The sequence below is a fragment of the Cebus imitator genome, unplaced genomic scaffold (genome assembly GCF_001604975.1).
Source record: "Cebus imitator isolate Cc_AM_T3 unplaced genomic scaffold, Cebus_imitator-1.0 Scaffold63, whole genome shotgun sequence".
Classification (NCBI taxonomy): Eukaryota; Metazoa; Chordata; class Mammalia; order Primates; family Cebidae; genus Cebus; species Cebus imitator.
Genome location: NW_016107378.1, coordinates 4,892,537 through 4,910,390, shown reverse-complemented (window position 1 = coordinate 4,910,390; position 17,854 = coordinate 4,892,537). Strand labels below are relative to the sequence as shown.

General features: G+C 45.5%; 1 protein-coding gene across 4 annotated transcripts in view; it reads left to right on the top strand.

Moving 5' to 3' along the window:
- NOD2 (nucleotide binding oligomerization domain containing 2) overlaps nucleotides 1–11,826 on the top strand; it is a 39,740-nt gene extending 27,914 nt beyond the window's left edge. For all 4 annotated transcript variants that reach the window (XM_017530131.1, XM_017530129.1, XM_017530133.2 and 1 more), the window contains 5 exons: nucleotides 1,695–1,778; nucleotides 2,392–2,475; nucleotides 4,578–4,661; nucleotides 8,583–8,666; nucleotides 10,513–11,826. In XM_017530131.1, the coding sequence (XP_017385620.1) occupies nucleotides 1,695–1,778; nucleotides 2,392–2,475; nucleotides 4,578–4,661; nucleotides 8,583–8,666; nucleotides 10,513–10,585 (409 nt within the window). In that variant the 3' untranslated portion in view covers nucleotides 10,586–11,826. The remainder of the gene's footprint in view (nucleotides 1–1,694; nucleotides 1,779–2,391; nucleotides 2,476–4,577; nucleotides 4,662–8,582; nucleotides 8,667–10,512) is intronic.
- The last annotated feature ends 6,028 nt before the right edge of the window (nucleotides 11,827–17,854 follow it).

Sequence of the window (17,854 nt, the reverse complement as noted above, 5' to 3'; positions counted from 1 at the left end):
TAGTAGCAACAGAGTCTGGAATAAAGGAGGCCACAGCCCCACTGAGCTCTCTTTTACTTGAAGTCACATCTGCCACATTGGGGATATCTACCTCTTTCAACACATATTTATTAGGCTACCTGTCTGGGCCAGGCACTGTGCTAAAACCTTCAAACACTGTCTTTTGATACAAAGTGTTCTGTAACTTGCTTGCCTGTTTAAATTTTATTTTATTTTATTTTTTGCTTCACAGTATATTATAGGAAATTTTTTAGGTCGTTATGACTCCTTACTTACTTATTTATTTATTTTATTAATATTTACAGACAGGGTCTCACTCTGTCACCCCAGCTGGAGTACCGTGGTTGCAATCACAGCTCATTGTAGCCCTGCACTCCTGAGCTCAAGCGGTCCTCCTGTCTCAGCCTCCTGAGTAGCTGGGACTACAGGCACACACCACCATGCCTGGCCAATATTTTTGTGTTTTGTAGAGACGGGGTCTCACTGTGTTGCCCAGGCTGGTCTCAAACTCCTGGACTCAAGTGATCCTCTCTCCTCTCTCCTTGAGCGCCTAAAGTGCTAAGATTATACATGTGAGCCACCTCTCAGCCTGACCACATTTTTTAAAGAGTGCACAGTTACATAATCTATTTAACTGCTTAGCTTTTGAAGACTATTGTTCTCAGGTTTTTTGCTATTACAGTGCCATATCCCTGGGACACAGAGCAGTGCTGGCACATAGCCAGAGCTCAGTAAAGAAGTACCTGGTGGATGAAAGTGCCGGTCGGGCGTGGTGACTCATGCCTGTAACCCCAAACCCTTGGGAGGCTGAGGTGGGCAGATCACAAGGTCAGGAGTTTGAGACCACCAGCCTGGTCAATGGAGTGAAACCCCAACTCTACTAAAAATAAAAGAATTAGCCAGGGGTGGTGGCAGGCTACTTGGGAGGCTGAGGCAGGAGAATCGCTTGAACCTGGGAGGCGGAGGTTGCAGTGAGCCGAGATCATGCCACTACACTGTAGCCTGGGCAACAAAGTGAGACTCCATCCAAAAAAAGAAAAAAAAGAAAAGAAAAGAAAGTGCAGTGGACTTCCTAGTTCAGCTGCCCCTTGCTAACTTGTGCACATACCTGTCCAGGGTAGGTCTCTAATCGATGAGTCAGAAGGTATGAGTTGGGCTTTACCTTTTGGAAAGGGATGGTTTTGAACTACAGTGAGTCAGAGGAGGATGGCCCAGAAGCTGAGGGAGTTTGACATGAAGGAATTGGCGGTGTTAGGAAGAAGCAGGAGAGAGAGCTGGCTTGCAGAAGAAACATTAGACTTGTTCTGGGCAGGTACTGAGGGTAGCTAAGGACTTGTGGGTGGCAGTTACTGGGAAGTAGATCTGAACTAAGTGTCAGAAAAAGTGTCATAAGTGTAAATTACTCTTGTCAGTTAGTTCCTGTCCTTAGGGGTTTGGGCTGGGTAGGCATCTACTGTTCTCTAAGTCTGTAATGTAAAACCAATGAAAACTCTTGGTGAAGTTTGGCCATCCTACCCAAAAGATGGAGGCAGGTTCACTTTGCTGAGACCAGCAGCCCCAGTGAGGCCACTCTGGGATTGAGTGGTCCTGCCCCTCTGGCTGGGACTGCAGAGAGAGGAGGACTGTTAGTTCATGTCCAAAACACATATCAAGCACTCACTGACACTGTGTGTTGATTCTTTTGGCCTTTTCAGGTTCTGGGGCAACAGAGTGGGTGATGAGGGCGCCCAGGCCCTGGCTGAAGCCTTGAGTGATCACCAGAGCTTGAGGTGGCTCAGGTAAGCTTCAGAGCCTATTCTGTAATTTTCATGGGGAGACCAGATGAAGAGGGAGGAGCTGGGGCCAATTTTGATGGTCTTTGAACTTTATTTCTACCCCACAATGTTAGGCAATGGAGTAAGCAAAAGAGACCATTGGATTTCAAGACAGAACACTGGAGTCTTTCTGGGTGACTTTGGAAATGTCCCTGTCTTCTCAGGGTTTTGATTCATTATCTGTAACTTGAAGATCTTGGGGTGGATCAGGTACATTTTATCTTAAGGACCAATTCCAATCATTGGTAGTAGCTGCACAGTGCACCACAATGAGAAGAATTCTAAAGCTGCACCTGGGCTTAAAGGGCACTGTAATCAATTAGGGATGTCTAAAAAAAAAAAAAAAAAAAAAAAAAAAAAAAAAAAAAAAAAAAAAAAAAAAAAAAAAAAAAAGGCAGTGCAATCAATTAGTGATGTCTTAAAAGGATAAAAACAGAAAAGAGCACAGCAATCAATTAGTAATGTCTGAAATGGAGCAGACCAGGAGGGTGCCATGAATTTTGCCCTCCATAGGTTAGCTTATCTCCGAGGTTCTTCCCTGTTCTGACATGTTTTTTTTTTCCATGATTATCTCCAGCCTGGTGGGGAACAACATTGGCAGTGTGGGTGCTCAAGCCTTAGCACTGATGCTGGCAAAGAACGTCATGCTAGAAGAACTCTGGTGAGTTTGGGGAATTCTCTGTTCTGGGGAGATGGATCACAATCTTTGTTGATCCCCTGGCCTTATCCACAGGAACAGTTGTGTGGGTAGACAAAGGTGGATGATTGATTGATTCACTGTTTGATCGTGTTTGTCTTTATATGTACTGAGTGATATGAAGCTTATAGAGCCTGGTATGTACATGCTAATTTTTTAATTTAATAAATATTGGTTTTCTGATTTGATGACTGCCTCCACATGGCATAAATGTTAAGAGCACAGACTCTGGAATCAAGCAGGCTGTGATCTTAGGCAAGTTAAATAACAATTTCAGAATCTCAAGTTTCATATCTGTAAAATGAGGGTAAGAATACTTCCAACTATAAAAGATTTTTGCAAGAATTAGATAAGGTAGTGCCTGCGAAGACCTTAACATAGTGCCTGGCATATTTTTACATGCTCCTTAAATGTTAAATTAGAATAGTGGCAGGGTTACTACCACTATTACAGCCGCTGCTGCTGCTACAACTACTCGTACTGTGACTACCACTAATAATAAAGTTTTGTTATTTTAAAGTGAATTTGAGTTCCCAAGAGCACTGGGTATTAGAGTCAGGGGTCACTGTGGAAGGTGGAATGGAGTTTTGATAGTTGAAAGAGGAACCATGAATTGTACTTATGCTATTGACCTGAAGCAGATTCTACATTTCCCATCCTTTAGATACCACAACTATCGTCTTCTGACATGTTCTGGGCAGTTTCAGATTATATCAGGGAGATAAAATGCTGCATGTTTGATTTTCCCTGGAAGCAGAAAGGCACTGCAGCATATGGGCATTGCCATAAGCAGATTTTGTAGATGGACCTCGGCTGCGGCAGGGCTTAGTAGCTCTACTAAAGTGTGATTGATTCTATCCTGATTGGATTTTGCTACTTGGAATTTCTTAGTAGAGGAAAACCTTATTGTGAGCATCAGTTATGATTACTGTTAAAAGAAAAACTTTAGGCAAATTAAATTTAGCAGAGCTGGTTTGAGCATATAGCAGTTTATGAATTGGGCAGCATTCAGAACTGGGAGATCTCCACTCAGCAAGGTGGGGGCAAGCAGTATCTATGGACAGGAAAAGGAAGTGATGTACAGAAACAGCTTGATTGGTTGCAGCTGGGCATTTGCCATATTTGGACATGGTGTGATAAGGTATTTGCCTTATCTGGACACAGTCTGATCAGCTGGTAGGCTGTGACTGACTGAAGCCTGGCTGCTGTGATTGGCTGACACTTAGCTGTTTGTTATAAGAATATATTGTTTGGTTGCAGTTTGCCACACAGAAACTCAAAGTATGGAGTTGGTCTCAGGCCAAATTTAGTTTAGCTCTATGTGAAGCTGCAGGTGACAGAATACCTCTGTCTACAGAGGTTTAAACATGGAAAGGGTTTATTTTTTCCTGTATAGGCAGCTGGAGGTAGGCAGTGTAGGGCTTGTATAGTAGCTGCAAGAGGCCAGAAGAGGTCTCAGCTCTGTCTCATTCTCTTTCTGCTCCATCATCCTTAGCCTGTGACTTTATTCTCATGGTTGGTTGCCTCATGATCACAGGATGGCTGCTCCAGCTGCAGCACTACTTCTGTATTCCAGGATTCAGTCTGTATACCTAGGAAAGCCATCTGGGTTTCTCTCTTTTAAAAAGCCTTCCTGGAAGCCCCACCTGTCAACTTCCCCTTATGTATCAACCACGTGTATGTCACTTGACCAACCCACATGTATGTTGTTTGACCAACCCTGGCTGCAATGGAGAGTGGGAAATGTAGTATTTTCACCAAGGGTATGGCTGTTCAAATGAAATGAGACTCCATTAATAAGGGAGAAAGAAAAGATGGATATTGGGGAGCTGGGGGATGAGGGAACTTATTACATAGTGGAGCCCTTGGCGTGAATTCTCTTGCAAATATGTCCCTGGAATTGAGAATCCCCACACAGTACTTTATCTGTTCTTTGTTTATTCATAAGTTTGGGTTTTCAGATGTTGGATTTCCTGTATGGAGGGCATGTGAGTTAATCTTTATTGACATCATCTTCCATAATCAACATTATCGTATCAGCTGGATTTTCTTTCTTGTTCTCACAGCCTGGAGGAGAACCATCTCCAGGATGCAGGTGTATGTTCTCTCGCAGAAGGACTGAAGAGAAATTCAAGTTTGAAAATCCTGAAGTAAGGAACCTATAAGCAGGAGCCAGGACAATAATTGCTGGCCTTTGGAAGGGGCATTTCTGAATCAGATCTGGGCAGCTCCCAGCTGGGGTAAATTCACACGAGGGGGCCTGCCTTGGCCTTGGTGGACAAGGATTCCAGTGCAAGTTGTTTATCTGGGAGATGGTCCCAGCAAATGCTGATAGGAGAGTGGTGTAGTGAGACGGGGAAGCGAAGATACCAGGAAAGGGTAGTTATCAAACCCGTTATCACTGAGTGAAATTGGAGCTCAGTACTCTGGGGCACTCCTGGAGCCAGTGCAGAACACACCTGGTCACCTACCCAACCAATGGGTAAGGAAGTCCTGGTATTTATCTACCAACCACCTATCCTTCCTGTATTGATGTGTGCTCATGGGGCGCTGATTCTCCAGCACTTCCAGCTCAACCTCACCCAGCTGAACATGTTTTTGGGGTCAGGAGAATGGCCTCAGGCAGAGAGTGGCAGGTCTTCTCCACAAGCAGTGGCTGGGAAGGTGATATGGTGGGGACCACTGTAGCCTCCTCCAGTGTCTGACTCAGTGGCTTGGGACCCGTGCCACAAAGAGATGGACAGCGGAGTTGAACATGAACCCACCTAGTGACCATCATGGGCTTGTCGGGGTGCTCTCTGAGGCTGATGCCAAAATTCTTATTTCAAGGAGACCTCAGGAACCCCATCAGATGGCTCCTTTTGCTGGAGGAAAGTGGCATCTGCCTTGGCAAATATGGCCCTAGGAAAACACTTCCTTTAGAGATAGACAGACAGCTGCCTCTGTGAGTGCCAGCTTTGCTGCCAGGCTGCCATCCACTCTGGTGATGCTTGTTTGTGTTGCTTTCTTTCACAAGCTAGGAAGTTTCCAAATATTTGGAGAAAACACTTCCACTAATCATTTGGGTGGAAGTGGGCTGGGAAGTTGGGGTGAAGCCCATATGTGTCTGCGCCAGATGCCAGCTTTGCACTGAGGGTGGGCCTTTGGGAACACCAGGCCCATTATCAACCCAGTATGGATATGGCAGTTTGTCTTCCCGCCTTGTCACAGCCTTACCCCACTTGACTCTGGTGGATGCCAGGCAATGAGGCTGGGGTTGTCCCATGGCACTCTGTCATCAGCCTTATTATTCTGCATCCTGAACTATATCATCCCCCACAAAAATTGAACTTATATCTTTTTTAAAAAAGAGAGATACCTGCATCTTTCTTTTTCAGGCTTAGTTTCTGCCGACAGTTGGTTAAGAGTCCAGGCCCTGGAACTAGGCAGCCTGGGTCTTGCCCTAGCTCCACCATTACCAGCTGGTTCTCCTTGGATGAGTGCCTCAGTTGCCTCAAGTGTAAATGGAGATAATGGCTGGACCTTCATTATAGGCCGTGAGCATTCACTGAGGGAATGTAGGTAACAAAAGTAAGTTGTAGGTTAGAGCAAAAGTAATTGTGGTTTGCAACCATGAATTTTAAATCATTATGAAGAGTTTAAATCATTATAACTAAAGTGCTTCTTTATTAATGAAAATAGGAACCATTACAACCAACACATTTTTTGCAAATAAGAAATAAGTTTGTTTATTCCTGTAGCATAAAAATTCATGCTTCGGGATTCGACGAACTCTTGGAAAGTATTTTCTGCTTCCTGCTGATTGTGGGAGCATTTTCCCTGCAAAAAGTTGTCGAGATGCTTGAAGAAGTGGTAGTCAGTTGGTGAAAGGTCAGGTGAATATGGTGGATGAGGCAAAACTTCATAGTCCAATTGTGCGATGTGTGGTCAAGTGTTGTTGTGGAGAAGAACTGGGTCCTTTCTGTTGACCAATGCCGGCTGCAGGTCTTGCAGTTTTTGGTGTATCTCATTGACTTGCTGAGCATACTTCTCAGATTTCTTGGTTTCACTGGGATTCAGAAAGCTGTAGTGGATCAAACCAGCAGCAGACCACCAAACGGTGCCCAGGACCTTTTTGTTGGCACAAGTTTGGCTTTTGAAAGTGCTTTGGAGCCTCTTCTTGGTCCAACCACTGAGCTGATCAATGCCAGGTGTATGAAATCCACTTTTCATCACACGTCACAATCAGAACAAGAAATGGTTTGTTGTTGTTGCATGGAATAAGAGAAGACGAGGCTTCAAAATGACAATTTTATTGATTTTCACTCAGCTCATGAGGCACCTACTTATCAATCTTCTTCACCTTTCCAATTTGCTTCAAATGCTGAATGACCATGAAATGGTGGACGTTGAGTTCTCAAGTAAGAAGATCACGTTTAGTTGTAAGATCTCAAGTAAGATCAATGTTGAGTTATAAGAAGATTGGCTTTGATGATTGCTCTCAATTGTCTACTTCTGATGGCTGGTCAGTATGCTCCTCATCTTGAAGGCTCTCCTCTCCTTTGCAAAACTTCTTGAACCACCACTGCGCTGTACGTTCATTAGCAGTTCTTGGGCCAAATGGGTTGTTGATGTTGCGAGTTCTCTCTGATGCTTTATGACCCACTTTGAACTCGAGGAAGAAAATTGCTTGAATTTGCTTTTTGTCTAACATCAGTTCCATAGTCTAAAATAAATATAAAATAAGCAGCAAGTAGTAAGTCATTAGAAAAAAATAAAACAAGGAATGTGCATTAAAATGATGTATAACATAACCACATTTATTTAAGAATGTATTCCAATATCAAACAGCAAATTTCAACAATGCAAAAACTGCAGTTATGTTTGCACCAACCTGATAGAAGCTCAACAAATACTGGCTATTATGGTTAGTGTTGCCTTGTGGTCAGCTTGTAAGACATTACTAAGATTGTGGGAAAGGGGGAAAACCTGGAGTGGACATTATTAGGCAAAGCTATAAGCAGAAGAGCAACATGGGAAACATGTGACTCCTTTGTTGCTGTGTCTGGCCCTATCCTATCTCCCCTCCCTGTTGCCAGCTACCTCATATGTTCTCTGATCTCTGTCTCTGTGCCCTCAAAGACTCTCCTGAAAATGGAAATACTACTGCTCATTGGTTATTTTCTATCAATTAAGTACAGTATTTGTCTGTTTTCATGCTGATGATAAAGACATACCCAAGACTGGGCACTTTATGAAAGAAAGAGGTTTATTGGACTTAACAGTTCCACATGGCTAGGGAGGCCTCACAAGCATGGCAGAATTTGAAAGGCACATCTCACATGGTGGCAGACAAGAGAAAACAACTTGTGCAGGGAAACTCCCCTTTTTAAAACCATCAGATCTCATGGAACTTATTTACTATAATTAGGACAGCATGGGATTCAATTACCTTCCACCTGGTCCCTCCCACAACATGTGGGAATTCAACATGAGATTTGGGTGGGGACACAGCCAAACCATGCCAAGTACTGTGTAAGTGTTTTAGGTATGCAGAGAGTGGAGGGTCTTCCCAGCAAGCAGAGTGTGGGGAGAGGATGGGGGCACTGGTGGCTGACTTAGTGGCCAGGGATTTGCACCAAAAGGAGATGGATGACAGATGTGAACAGGAGCCTGCTTATGGCCATCACAATTTCAGTTCTTATGCTCAATGACATGGGTTCTCTTTTAGGCCCATTTTACCAATGAGGAAATTGGGACTAATTTGCTTGAGAGCAAAATGGAAGTGGTGTAGATGAGATTTAAACCCAGGAAGTCTACCACTAAAATGCAGATACTTAACCAGTATCCTAAGGGAGTGGCTACTTAAGTTGATAAACTCATCTGGTGAATGGAAGAGAGATGGGTACATTTCGCTGAAGTTACTGAGCCTTTGTTGTTGAGCTCATTGGGAATCTCAGACATGAGTGGGGTATGTCTAGCGGACAGGTGGGCTTCAGTAGGCTGGCTAACTCCTAAAGTCTCTTTAACTGGACAGTTTCAAGAGGAAAACCAAGAATCCTTGAAGCTCACCATTCTATCTTCTTCTCCAGGTTGTCCAACAACTGCATCACCTACCTAGGGGCAGAAGCCCTCCTGCAGGCCCTTGAAAGGAATGACACCATCCTGGAAGTCTGGTAAGGCCCCGGGCAGGCCTATTGTAGCTCTCCAAGCCTCAGTTTTCCTATCTGTAAAATGGGGTGACGGGAGAGAGGAATGGCAGAATTTCAAGGATCCCTTCTGATTCTGACATTCAGTGAGAATGATTCTGCATGTGAAGGATCTGGTTGTCTGTCTAAGAAAGAAGTCTTTACATCTTTAAGTAGGGAGCAATTGTTTCATTTTTAAACCTTGACTATGTATTCAGCTACTTCTCTGTTCTATGAGATAGTGTAGGAATGGAGATGTGGCTGAAGAATGAAAAGGCAGCTCCTGCCCTCCTGGGAACTGCATCTGCCTTCACAGGTCAAGGATATTGTATCAGACTTTCTGTGGTTCTGAATGGAGCTTGCAAAGGTGAGGGACAGGTTGCACAGTGCATCCAATTCTCTATATTTAAAGCTGTAGTCCTTCATGTATTTGAAAAAGGCAAGAATCACATTCTTGATAGATTCTGTTGTTGCCTTAAAAAGAATGACCAGCCTTGGGGAGTCTGGGCAGCTGGGTCCAGTGTTGTGGACTCTCTCTGCTGAGTCACAGCTTTAAAGATTTGTCCTTCTTGTTTCCAGGGATCTATTTCTCAGACCATAAGTAAAGGTTTTCCCTGGCCTAATGTGCTGTAAGTGAATGTTACTATGTGTGTTCCAGACACTGGGCTAGAGATTAATATTTAAAAGCCAGGAATTTTCCTACTAAAAATCTATATCTGAGGGTTTTCTCAAAAGAGGTTGGAACTTTGGATGCCCATTCATGATGCCAGTGGTTAACCAGAGCACAAAAAAGGCTGAGTCTTCTCAGATGGGCAAACCCACTTTGGCTGACTGCAGATCCATCAAGCCTATTGCCTTAGACCAGAACTCTTCGGCAATTCATTTCTGTAAGCTTGTGACCCCTGCTTTAAATATGCAGGCCTTGTTCCCTCTCAAAAAGCATATTGAGGCTGCAGCAAATGCAGATTATCAAATGAAGCTAAAAACAAAAGCCTTGCCGGGCATGGCAGCTCATGCCTGTAATCCCAGCACTTTGGGAGGCTGAGGCAGGAGGATCACTTGAGGCCAGATGTTCAATACCAGACCTCGTTTCTTAAAAAATAAAAAATTCAGCTGGGTGCGGTATAGTTCCTAACTACTCAGGAGGCTTGGATGGAAGGATCCCTTGAAGCCGGGAGTTCAAGGCTGCAGTGAGCCATGATTGCAGCACTGCACGGGTGACAGAATTAGATCCCAGCTCTTAAAAAAATAAACATTTTGAAAATGACTTCAAATATCTGTGCTGTGATGGAGAGATTTTTCCTTCCTACACAGATATGATTGTGACATATCTGTAGCCTATGAGGTCATCAGGTTCTGGGTAGAGTGTAGGTTTTCTGTTTCTTTGTTTTTGAAACCATTGCACAGTCCTAAGAAGTGTCGCATTCTGTGTCCTGGGCACCAGCCAACATCAGGTTGATATTTTAAGGGTTCTGATGTTATTTGCTGCCTGCTGATGGAACTTGGGAGGGCACCAGGGTTTGCTCATTGCATTCTTGACAGATTCTCTTGTTGCCTTAAAAAGAATCACCGGCCTTGGGGAGTCTGTGGCTGGCTGGGGGCAGTGTGGTGGACTGTCTCTCTGCAGAGTCATGGAGCCTTGTTCAGAATGATTCATGAACTGCCCTGGTTGACCGAAGGTAAAAACAGCCCCGGCTTCCCTGCAAGAGACACTGCAGCTGGGCCAAAGGGTCAGCCCATCCCAGGCGTGGGTTTAGAAAGTGGAGGCTTCTGTTTGAAAGCCCTGCTCTAATTTCGTCCTCACTCCAACCTCTCTTCACTTGATCTCCTTTAGGCTCCGAGGGAACACTTTCTCTCTAGAGGAGGTTGACATGCTCAGCTGCAGGGACACCAGACTCTTGCTTTGAAGTCTCCGGGCAGATGTTCACCTCAGTGTGTTTGTTAGCAAGCTGTGAGTTTGGGCCTCAGAAGCTGAGTGACATCTGTTGTCAGCCTTCAAAATGAGCCCTGTCCTGCCGAAGGCTGAACTTGTTTTCGGTGAACACCATAGATCACCTTTATTCTGGCAGAGGAAGGAGCATCAGTGCCTTCCAGGATAGACTTTTCCCAAGCCTATTTTTGCCATTGACTTCTTCCCAAGATTCAATCCCAGGATGTACAAGAGGGGCAGCCCCTTCCCCGTGGTATTGGGCTGGTCCCTGCTGATCCTCCCGGGTTCCCATGCGGGTCAGTGAGGCCCATGGATGTGCCTGTTAACAGAGTGCCTGTTGGTGGAGAGACCTGGACTCTCACGGAAGACCTCTTCCCACTGCTTTGATGAAGAGTACACAGAACACATAATTCAGGAAGCAACTTTCCCCATGTCTTGGCTCATCCACGCAGGACGTTCTCCACCTTGGGTTCCTCCCCTCCTCCTGGACTCCTGCACACACTCCTTCCTCTGAGGTTGAAATTCAGAATATATTAGTGACCTCAGCTTTGATATTTCACTTATAGCACCTGCAACCCTGGCACCCAGGGTGGGAAGGGCTACACCTAAGCCTGCTCCCCTTTCTGGTGCTTAAGACATTTTTGGAAGGGGACACAGGCCAGCCATTTGTTCCCCCAAGACATTCCAGGTTTGAAAGAACAATATGACCACACTCCAGCTGGGATCACACATGGCCTTTTATTTCCAGTGAAATCAATTACTCCTCAGTTAAGCCTTTGGAAACAGCTCCACTTTCAAAAGCTCCAAATGCAGCTTTAAAATATTAATCTGGGCCAGAATTTCAAACGGCCCCACTAGGCTTCTGGTTGATGCCCGTGAACTGAACTCTGACAACAGACTTCTGAAATAGACCCACAGGAGGCAGTTCCATTTCATTTGTGCCAGAATGCTTTAGGATGTACAGTTATGGATTGAAAGCTTCCAGGAGCAAAATCAGGCCCTTCCTTCTAAGCAAATGTCTTCCTGGATTATTCAAAATGATGCATGTTGAAACCTTTGTGTGCAAATATTATTATTTTAAACATTATGATGTGTGAAAATGGGTTAATATTTATACATCACTGTTTTATTGTCCCAAGTTTATACTTTTATAGACAACATGACCGTGAACTTTATGCTGTCAATAATCAGAGGGAAATAAACTATTGAGTCAACACAGCCATCTTCCTTGTGACCAAACATTTAAAAATATTCCAGCCGGGCGTGGCGGCTCACACCTATAATCCTAGCACTTTGGGAGACCGAGGCGGGCCAATCACCTGAAGTCAGGAGTTCGAGACCAGCTTGACCAACATGGAGAAACCCTGTCTCTACTAAAAATACAAAATTAGTCGGGGGTGGTGGTGCATGCCTGGAATCCCAGCTACTTGGGAGGCTGAGGCAGGAGAACTGCTTGAACCTGGGAGGTGGAGGTTGCAGTGAGCCAAGATTGCACCATTGCACTCCAGCCTGGGCAACAAGAGCAAAATTCCATTTCAAAAATAAATAAATAAAAATATTCCTAAAACTTGTCAAATTTTAAAGCACAATTTTCAATTCAAAGGGGGGAAAATGATGTTTTCAACTTGATTATGTATACCTTAAGGCTAAGGCAATTCTTAGAATATAGCCAGGCAATCAAAACATTTTTAGCTTCAGTTTAGAAAAGTGTAACCTACTGTGAAGTTTGCAGCTACCAGGCGCCTCCTGACCCAGGTGGCTGCAGCACATGTGAAAAAGCCCCTTGGCCTTCCTCGATTCCCTCAAAGTGGCTCCAGGAGCCTTTAACAGGAGCAAGATGGTGTAGATTTACGTACAGCTCTCCACAGCAGGCAGCCTCCCTTGCAGGCCTTGCATTAAAATCTTACTTAGCTGCGTTGAATGAGCAAGGGCTCCGGTGGCTGCCCACCAAGGTGAAGTCCTACTTCCTTCAAAGGTTTTGTGTGTGTCTGGCTCACTCGGTGGTGCGGCATCTCCCCTGGCCCTGTGTGGGAGCATGTCTATGGGTTTTCTTTGTGGTCGGTGCCCTGTTCTGCCCAGGCCATTGTTTTTGATATAGCAGATCAGGAGGAAGTTGGTGATGGGTCTCTTTTTGCTCAGGAGCTACACACAGCAGTCCATTTGCATAGCGTTGTATTGGGTTGTTAATTTGTCATCTTTAAATTCATTCAGTAATGAAGCCAGGCATGGTGGCTCACACCTGTAATCCCAGTACTTTGGGAGGCTGAGGCAAGGGGAACACTTGAGATCAGGAGTTCAAGACCAGCCTGGCCAACATGTCGAAACCCTGTCTCTACTAACAACAACAACAACAACAAAGAGGCTGGGTGAGGTGGCTCACGCTTGTATTCCCAGCACTGTGGGAGGCTGAGGCGGGTGGATCACGAGGTCCGGAATTCCAGACCAGCCTGGCCAACAAAGTGAAACTGCATCTCTACTAAAAATACAAAAAATTAGCCAGGCGTGGTGGGGGGCGCCTGTAATCCCAGCTGCGTGGGAGGCTGAGGCAGGAGACTTGCTTGAACCTGAAAGGCGGAGATTGCAGTGAGCTGAGATTGCACCATTGCACTCCAGCCTGGGCGATAGTGCGAGACTCCATCTCAAGAATAAAAAAAAGTTAGCTGAGTGTGGCAGTGCACACCTGTAATCCCAGCTACTTGGAAAGTTGAGGCAAGGGAATCACTTGAATCTTGGAGGAGGAGGTTGCAGTGAGCTGAGATCATGCCACTGCACTCCAGCATGGGCAACAGAGCAAGACTGTCATAAATAAATAAACAAATTTAGCAATGATTTATTAACCAGTTATATTAGGACAACCAGTGGTTAGACAAAACAGACATGGTCCTCAGGATGCCTAGGTGAGGGTAAAGGGAGAGGCAGGCAGAAAACAAGTCAGTTGAAAAAGACATTAAAAAGTCTTCAGCTAGGCACTGTGGCTCATGCCTGTAATCCCAGCATTTTGTGAGGCCGAGGTGGGTGGATCACTTGAGGTTAGGAGTTCAGGACCAGGCTGGTTGACATGGTGAAACTTCTGTCTCTACTAAAAATACAAAAATTCGCCAGGCGTGGTAGTGAGTACCTATAATCCCAACTACTCAGGAGGCTGAAGCAGGAGAACCACTTGAACCCAGGAGGCAGAGGTTGCAGTGAGCCGAGATCACACCACTGCCCTCCAGCCTGGGCAACAGAGCAAGACTCTGTATCAAAAAGAAAAAAATGTCTTCAGACTGTTGGGTTGGTCCAAGGCAGGTTGTCTGAGGAGATGCCAGGTAAGCTCTGTCCCCAGGTATGAGAAAGAGATGGCCAAGCAAAGGGTGAGAGGGAAGAAGTGAATGTTCTGGTCATAGGGAACAAGAGGTACAAAGATGCTGGTGGGGGAAGCAGACTTGTATGCATGGTAGGCTCAACAGTGGCTCCAGAAGATATGTGGATCCTAATCTTCAGGACCTGTGAATGTTGCCTTATGTGGCAAAAGGGACTTTGGAGGTGGGATTCAGTTAAGGGTCTTGAGACGGGAAAATTATCCTGGGTCATCCGGATGAGTCTTAAATGCAATTGCAGTTTCCTTGTAAGAGAAATTTACAGGAAAATGTAAAGCAAAGGGAAATAGGACACTGGAGAAGAAAGCAATGTGACCACCAAGCAGGATGCTACAGTGCTGGCTTTGAAGGTGGAGGAAGGGGCCATGAGCCAAGGATTGCAGCTCTAGAAACTGAAGAAGACCAGGAAACAGATTCTCCCCTACAACCCCTGCAAGCAGCATAGCCCTGCCTGCCTTGGCTCCAGCCCATTTTGGACTTCTGGCCTCCAGGACTATAAGGGAATAATTTGTGTCATTTACAGTTAAAGAAGATCTCCCTTGCTCCTGGGAGGAGACGGGACACGAATATGTAGGGGTGGGGATGGGAGGAAGAAGGAGTGGGAGGCTGCCTCCAAGCTATTGCAGGTGAGAGGCGGTTGGCGGTGGAGGCAGAGAGAAGAGGATGGATTCCAGAGACATTTCGGAGGTGGATTCCCAAGGGCTCACGAATGGGTTGGATGGGAGGGATGAGGCAATGGCAAACATCAAGGATGACTCATAGATTTCTGACTTGAGAAACTGGGGGCCTGGGGAAGTTGGGTAAGAAACCAGTTTGGAAGTGGGAGGGAGTTCTGTTTTGAATTGTCAAATCTGAGACACCAAAATGGAGAGGAGAAGAGGGGACGTGAAAGAATGGTGTGAATTTGGAGTTCGAGTGTCAGACTGAGAATGGGGCCCTTGTGGCTGGATGATGTGGGCTAGAAAGTGATTATGGAGAAAGAAGAGGTCAAGAAGGCCTAGGGAAGATGGTACTGAGATCTTGATAAGTGATTCCTGGTAGAGTTCAGAGTAGGAGAAATTCCCTAACTAAAAGCCTCCTGGGCCTGTGTAGGGAAGTAGGATTCTTGATCGTAAGCTTCTCTGATAGGGAGATTACCTGAAAGGTACATGCTCATGCCAGGAGTTTATCCATGAGCAGACGGATTCCAGTTTTGCAGCTAAGAATACATAATTTTTATGCACAGAAGAAAAGATATTAGAGCAGAATTTAAAAAGGAGCCTCAGATATTCACCATCATCCTTGAAGCAAAAGGATGCCAATATGAGGGCCCTTCCCTCCCATAGCACCAAACAAAAAGCTGAAATGAATACGCCCCACAGAAATGTGAGAGGTGGAGTCTTATTCCAAGCTGCTGAGTTGAGATTGGCACTTCATTCTATTATTGTACCAGGACAGCTTCAAGCCACCATCTTCACTCCGGTGAGTGGCCCAGCCCAGGGTGTGAAGTGCCCAGCACTCAGGGCAATGCCTGGCAGTGCCCGGGCATGAAGGGATGTGCTGCCTCAGGCCCCAGGTGGTAGGTTCCAGGTGAGCCGTAAGGTCGTAAAGGACATTTCCCCTGGAGAATTGCCAGTGGAGACTGCAGCAGGGAAGACTGGCAATCCAGGCTCTTTGGCTGCCCTTGGATAGTTTTTTTTCCTCTTATTTAATCTTAACCTATTATTATTTCCTGAACAATCCACAGATCCAGTTCCCTAAGCCTTACCACTCCCCTGATCACTCACTCTGAAAACGCTTCTTTTTGGGAGCGCTACTCCTCTCTCTGATTTGCAACAACTTCTCTCTTGATATCTTCAGTTACACATTCTCCTCCACCTCTCCCTCTCACCTGCTCTGCCTCCACCCCCAGGAAAGAAGGTCATCCCTTTGGGATTCACCCTTGCCTGGGTTACTGCATCAGTTTTCCTGTTTCTGTCTTTGATCCAACGTGTGAACATATTACAATGTAGGTCAGACCAGCCACTGCCCTGATTTAAATTCTCAGTTCTTCTTGTCTGATGCAGGGTAATAGTCAAGGTCTTATCTGACTGGGACCCCCTGTGTCCTCTCTGGCCTCCCCTTTGTCACTCATACCTGTTCTCTGGGCTCCAACCTCACCAGCTTCTTTGCTGTTTCCTGAGCATACCAGGCACATGGCTGCTTCCAGACCTCTGTGCTCACCTGCCCCCTCCTATAGGAACATTGTTCCCAGGGACAGTGGTGTGGTTGGCTTCTTCGTTTCCTTCCAGTCTTAATTCAAATGCCACCTCCATGAGGTAGTCCTCCCCTGAAAAATCTACTTAAATAGCAGTTCCCAGCCACTGCCTACCCTCTTTTGTATTGTCTTCTCTGCACAAACTACCTGACACCTGGTTATTTTTTCCTTCCCCTAGAATGTCAGCTTCTTGAGAACAGGAACTTGCTCACTGCAGTGTCCTCAGAGTCAACAAAGGTGCCTAGCACATAGTAGGTGCTCAATACATATTTGTTGAATGAATGAAGGATCCACTTTCTTTTTTTAAAGAGGGCAGAAAATAGAATTTGGGGCAGCTTGTAAGGATGAGTCCCCCTTTTTCCGACATTGTTTATGTCTCTTTCCTAAAGGAGGAAGATTCCCTGGGAAGTGGAACCACCTCTAATGCATCATCTGCCCCAAAATGGGACCCAGATGTGGCAGAAAGTTTCCTTTAATAAAGAGCTTTCTGTGTGTGTTTTAAAAATCAAACATAGAAATTATTTGTGATTGATATCAGCAAATAGCTCAAACAGGAGAGCATGGATTTATAGTTCAGCTGGATTAGTTTAAAGATGATTAAAGAAATCCCTTTTATCTTATCAAAAAGAGCTTTTAGGTGGCCAGAGTAAAAGTCCCCAGGCAGAATGTTCAGTTGCAGTTGGAATTTCTCTTCCCTAAGAGATAATCGTATCTCAGAGATGGAAGACTCAGCCCGACATCCACTGATCAAAACACTGTGCTGGGCTACTGTAGGGAACGTGCCTGTGACATATCTTTGCTTGCGGGGATACCTGGTCCCATTAACCCCTTGGCCCAGTGTTCATTCTGAATGCCCATATTCACAGGATTGGTGGGAAAATGGCTGGAACCACAGGAGGTTGGATGAACATCTGGGAGTTGCCATTTACCAAGATGGGGAGAGCAGAGGGATTGCAGGGGGTGGTGGTGGGGAATATCAGGAGTTCGCTTTTGGCTGCGTTGAGTGGAGATGCTGAGAAGGCGGTAGGTTATAAAAGAGACACTAAATTTGGAGAGACTGCAAGTGGGAGGTACCCCGTGGTAGGCACTGGGAAGCATGGGGCAGGGCCTAGTCAATAACCATTACTGGTGCCACTGAACAGGTTCCCTTGAGTCCTGGCTATGTGCTACTCTATGTCCCATGACCCTACCAGGCTACCTGGAGTTTACCACCCTCCATGGGGAAAGCTCCATTCAATTCAGTAGCTTTATGTTGGCTTCTGGCTGTGTGCAATGAGAGAACTACACAAGACAGCTTAGAATCAGTGTTAGGTCAGGCACAGCGGGTCATGCCAATCCCAGCACTTTGGGAAGCCAAGGCAGGAGGATCAGTTGAAGCCAGGAGTTCAAGATCAGTCTTGGCAACATAGTGAGACCCTTGTCTCTACTAAAAAGAGAAAAGTTATCTGGGTATGGTGGTGCATACCTGTAGTCCCAGCTACTCGAGAGACTGAGGGGGGAGGATCACTTGAGCCCAGGAGACTGGGGCTGCAGTGAGCCACGATTTTGCCACTGTACTTCAGCTTGGGCAACAGAGTGAGACTCCATCTCAAAAAAATAAAAGCAAAAGCAAAAACAAAAACAAAAAAACAACAACAACAAAACCCCAATG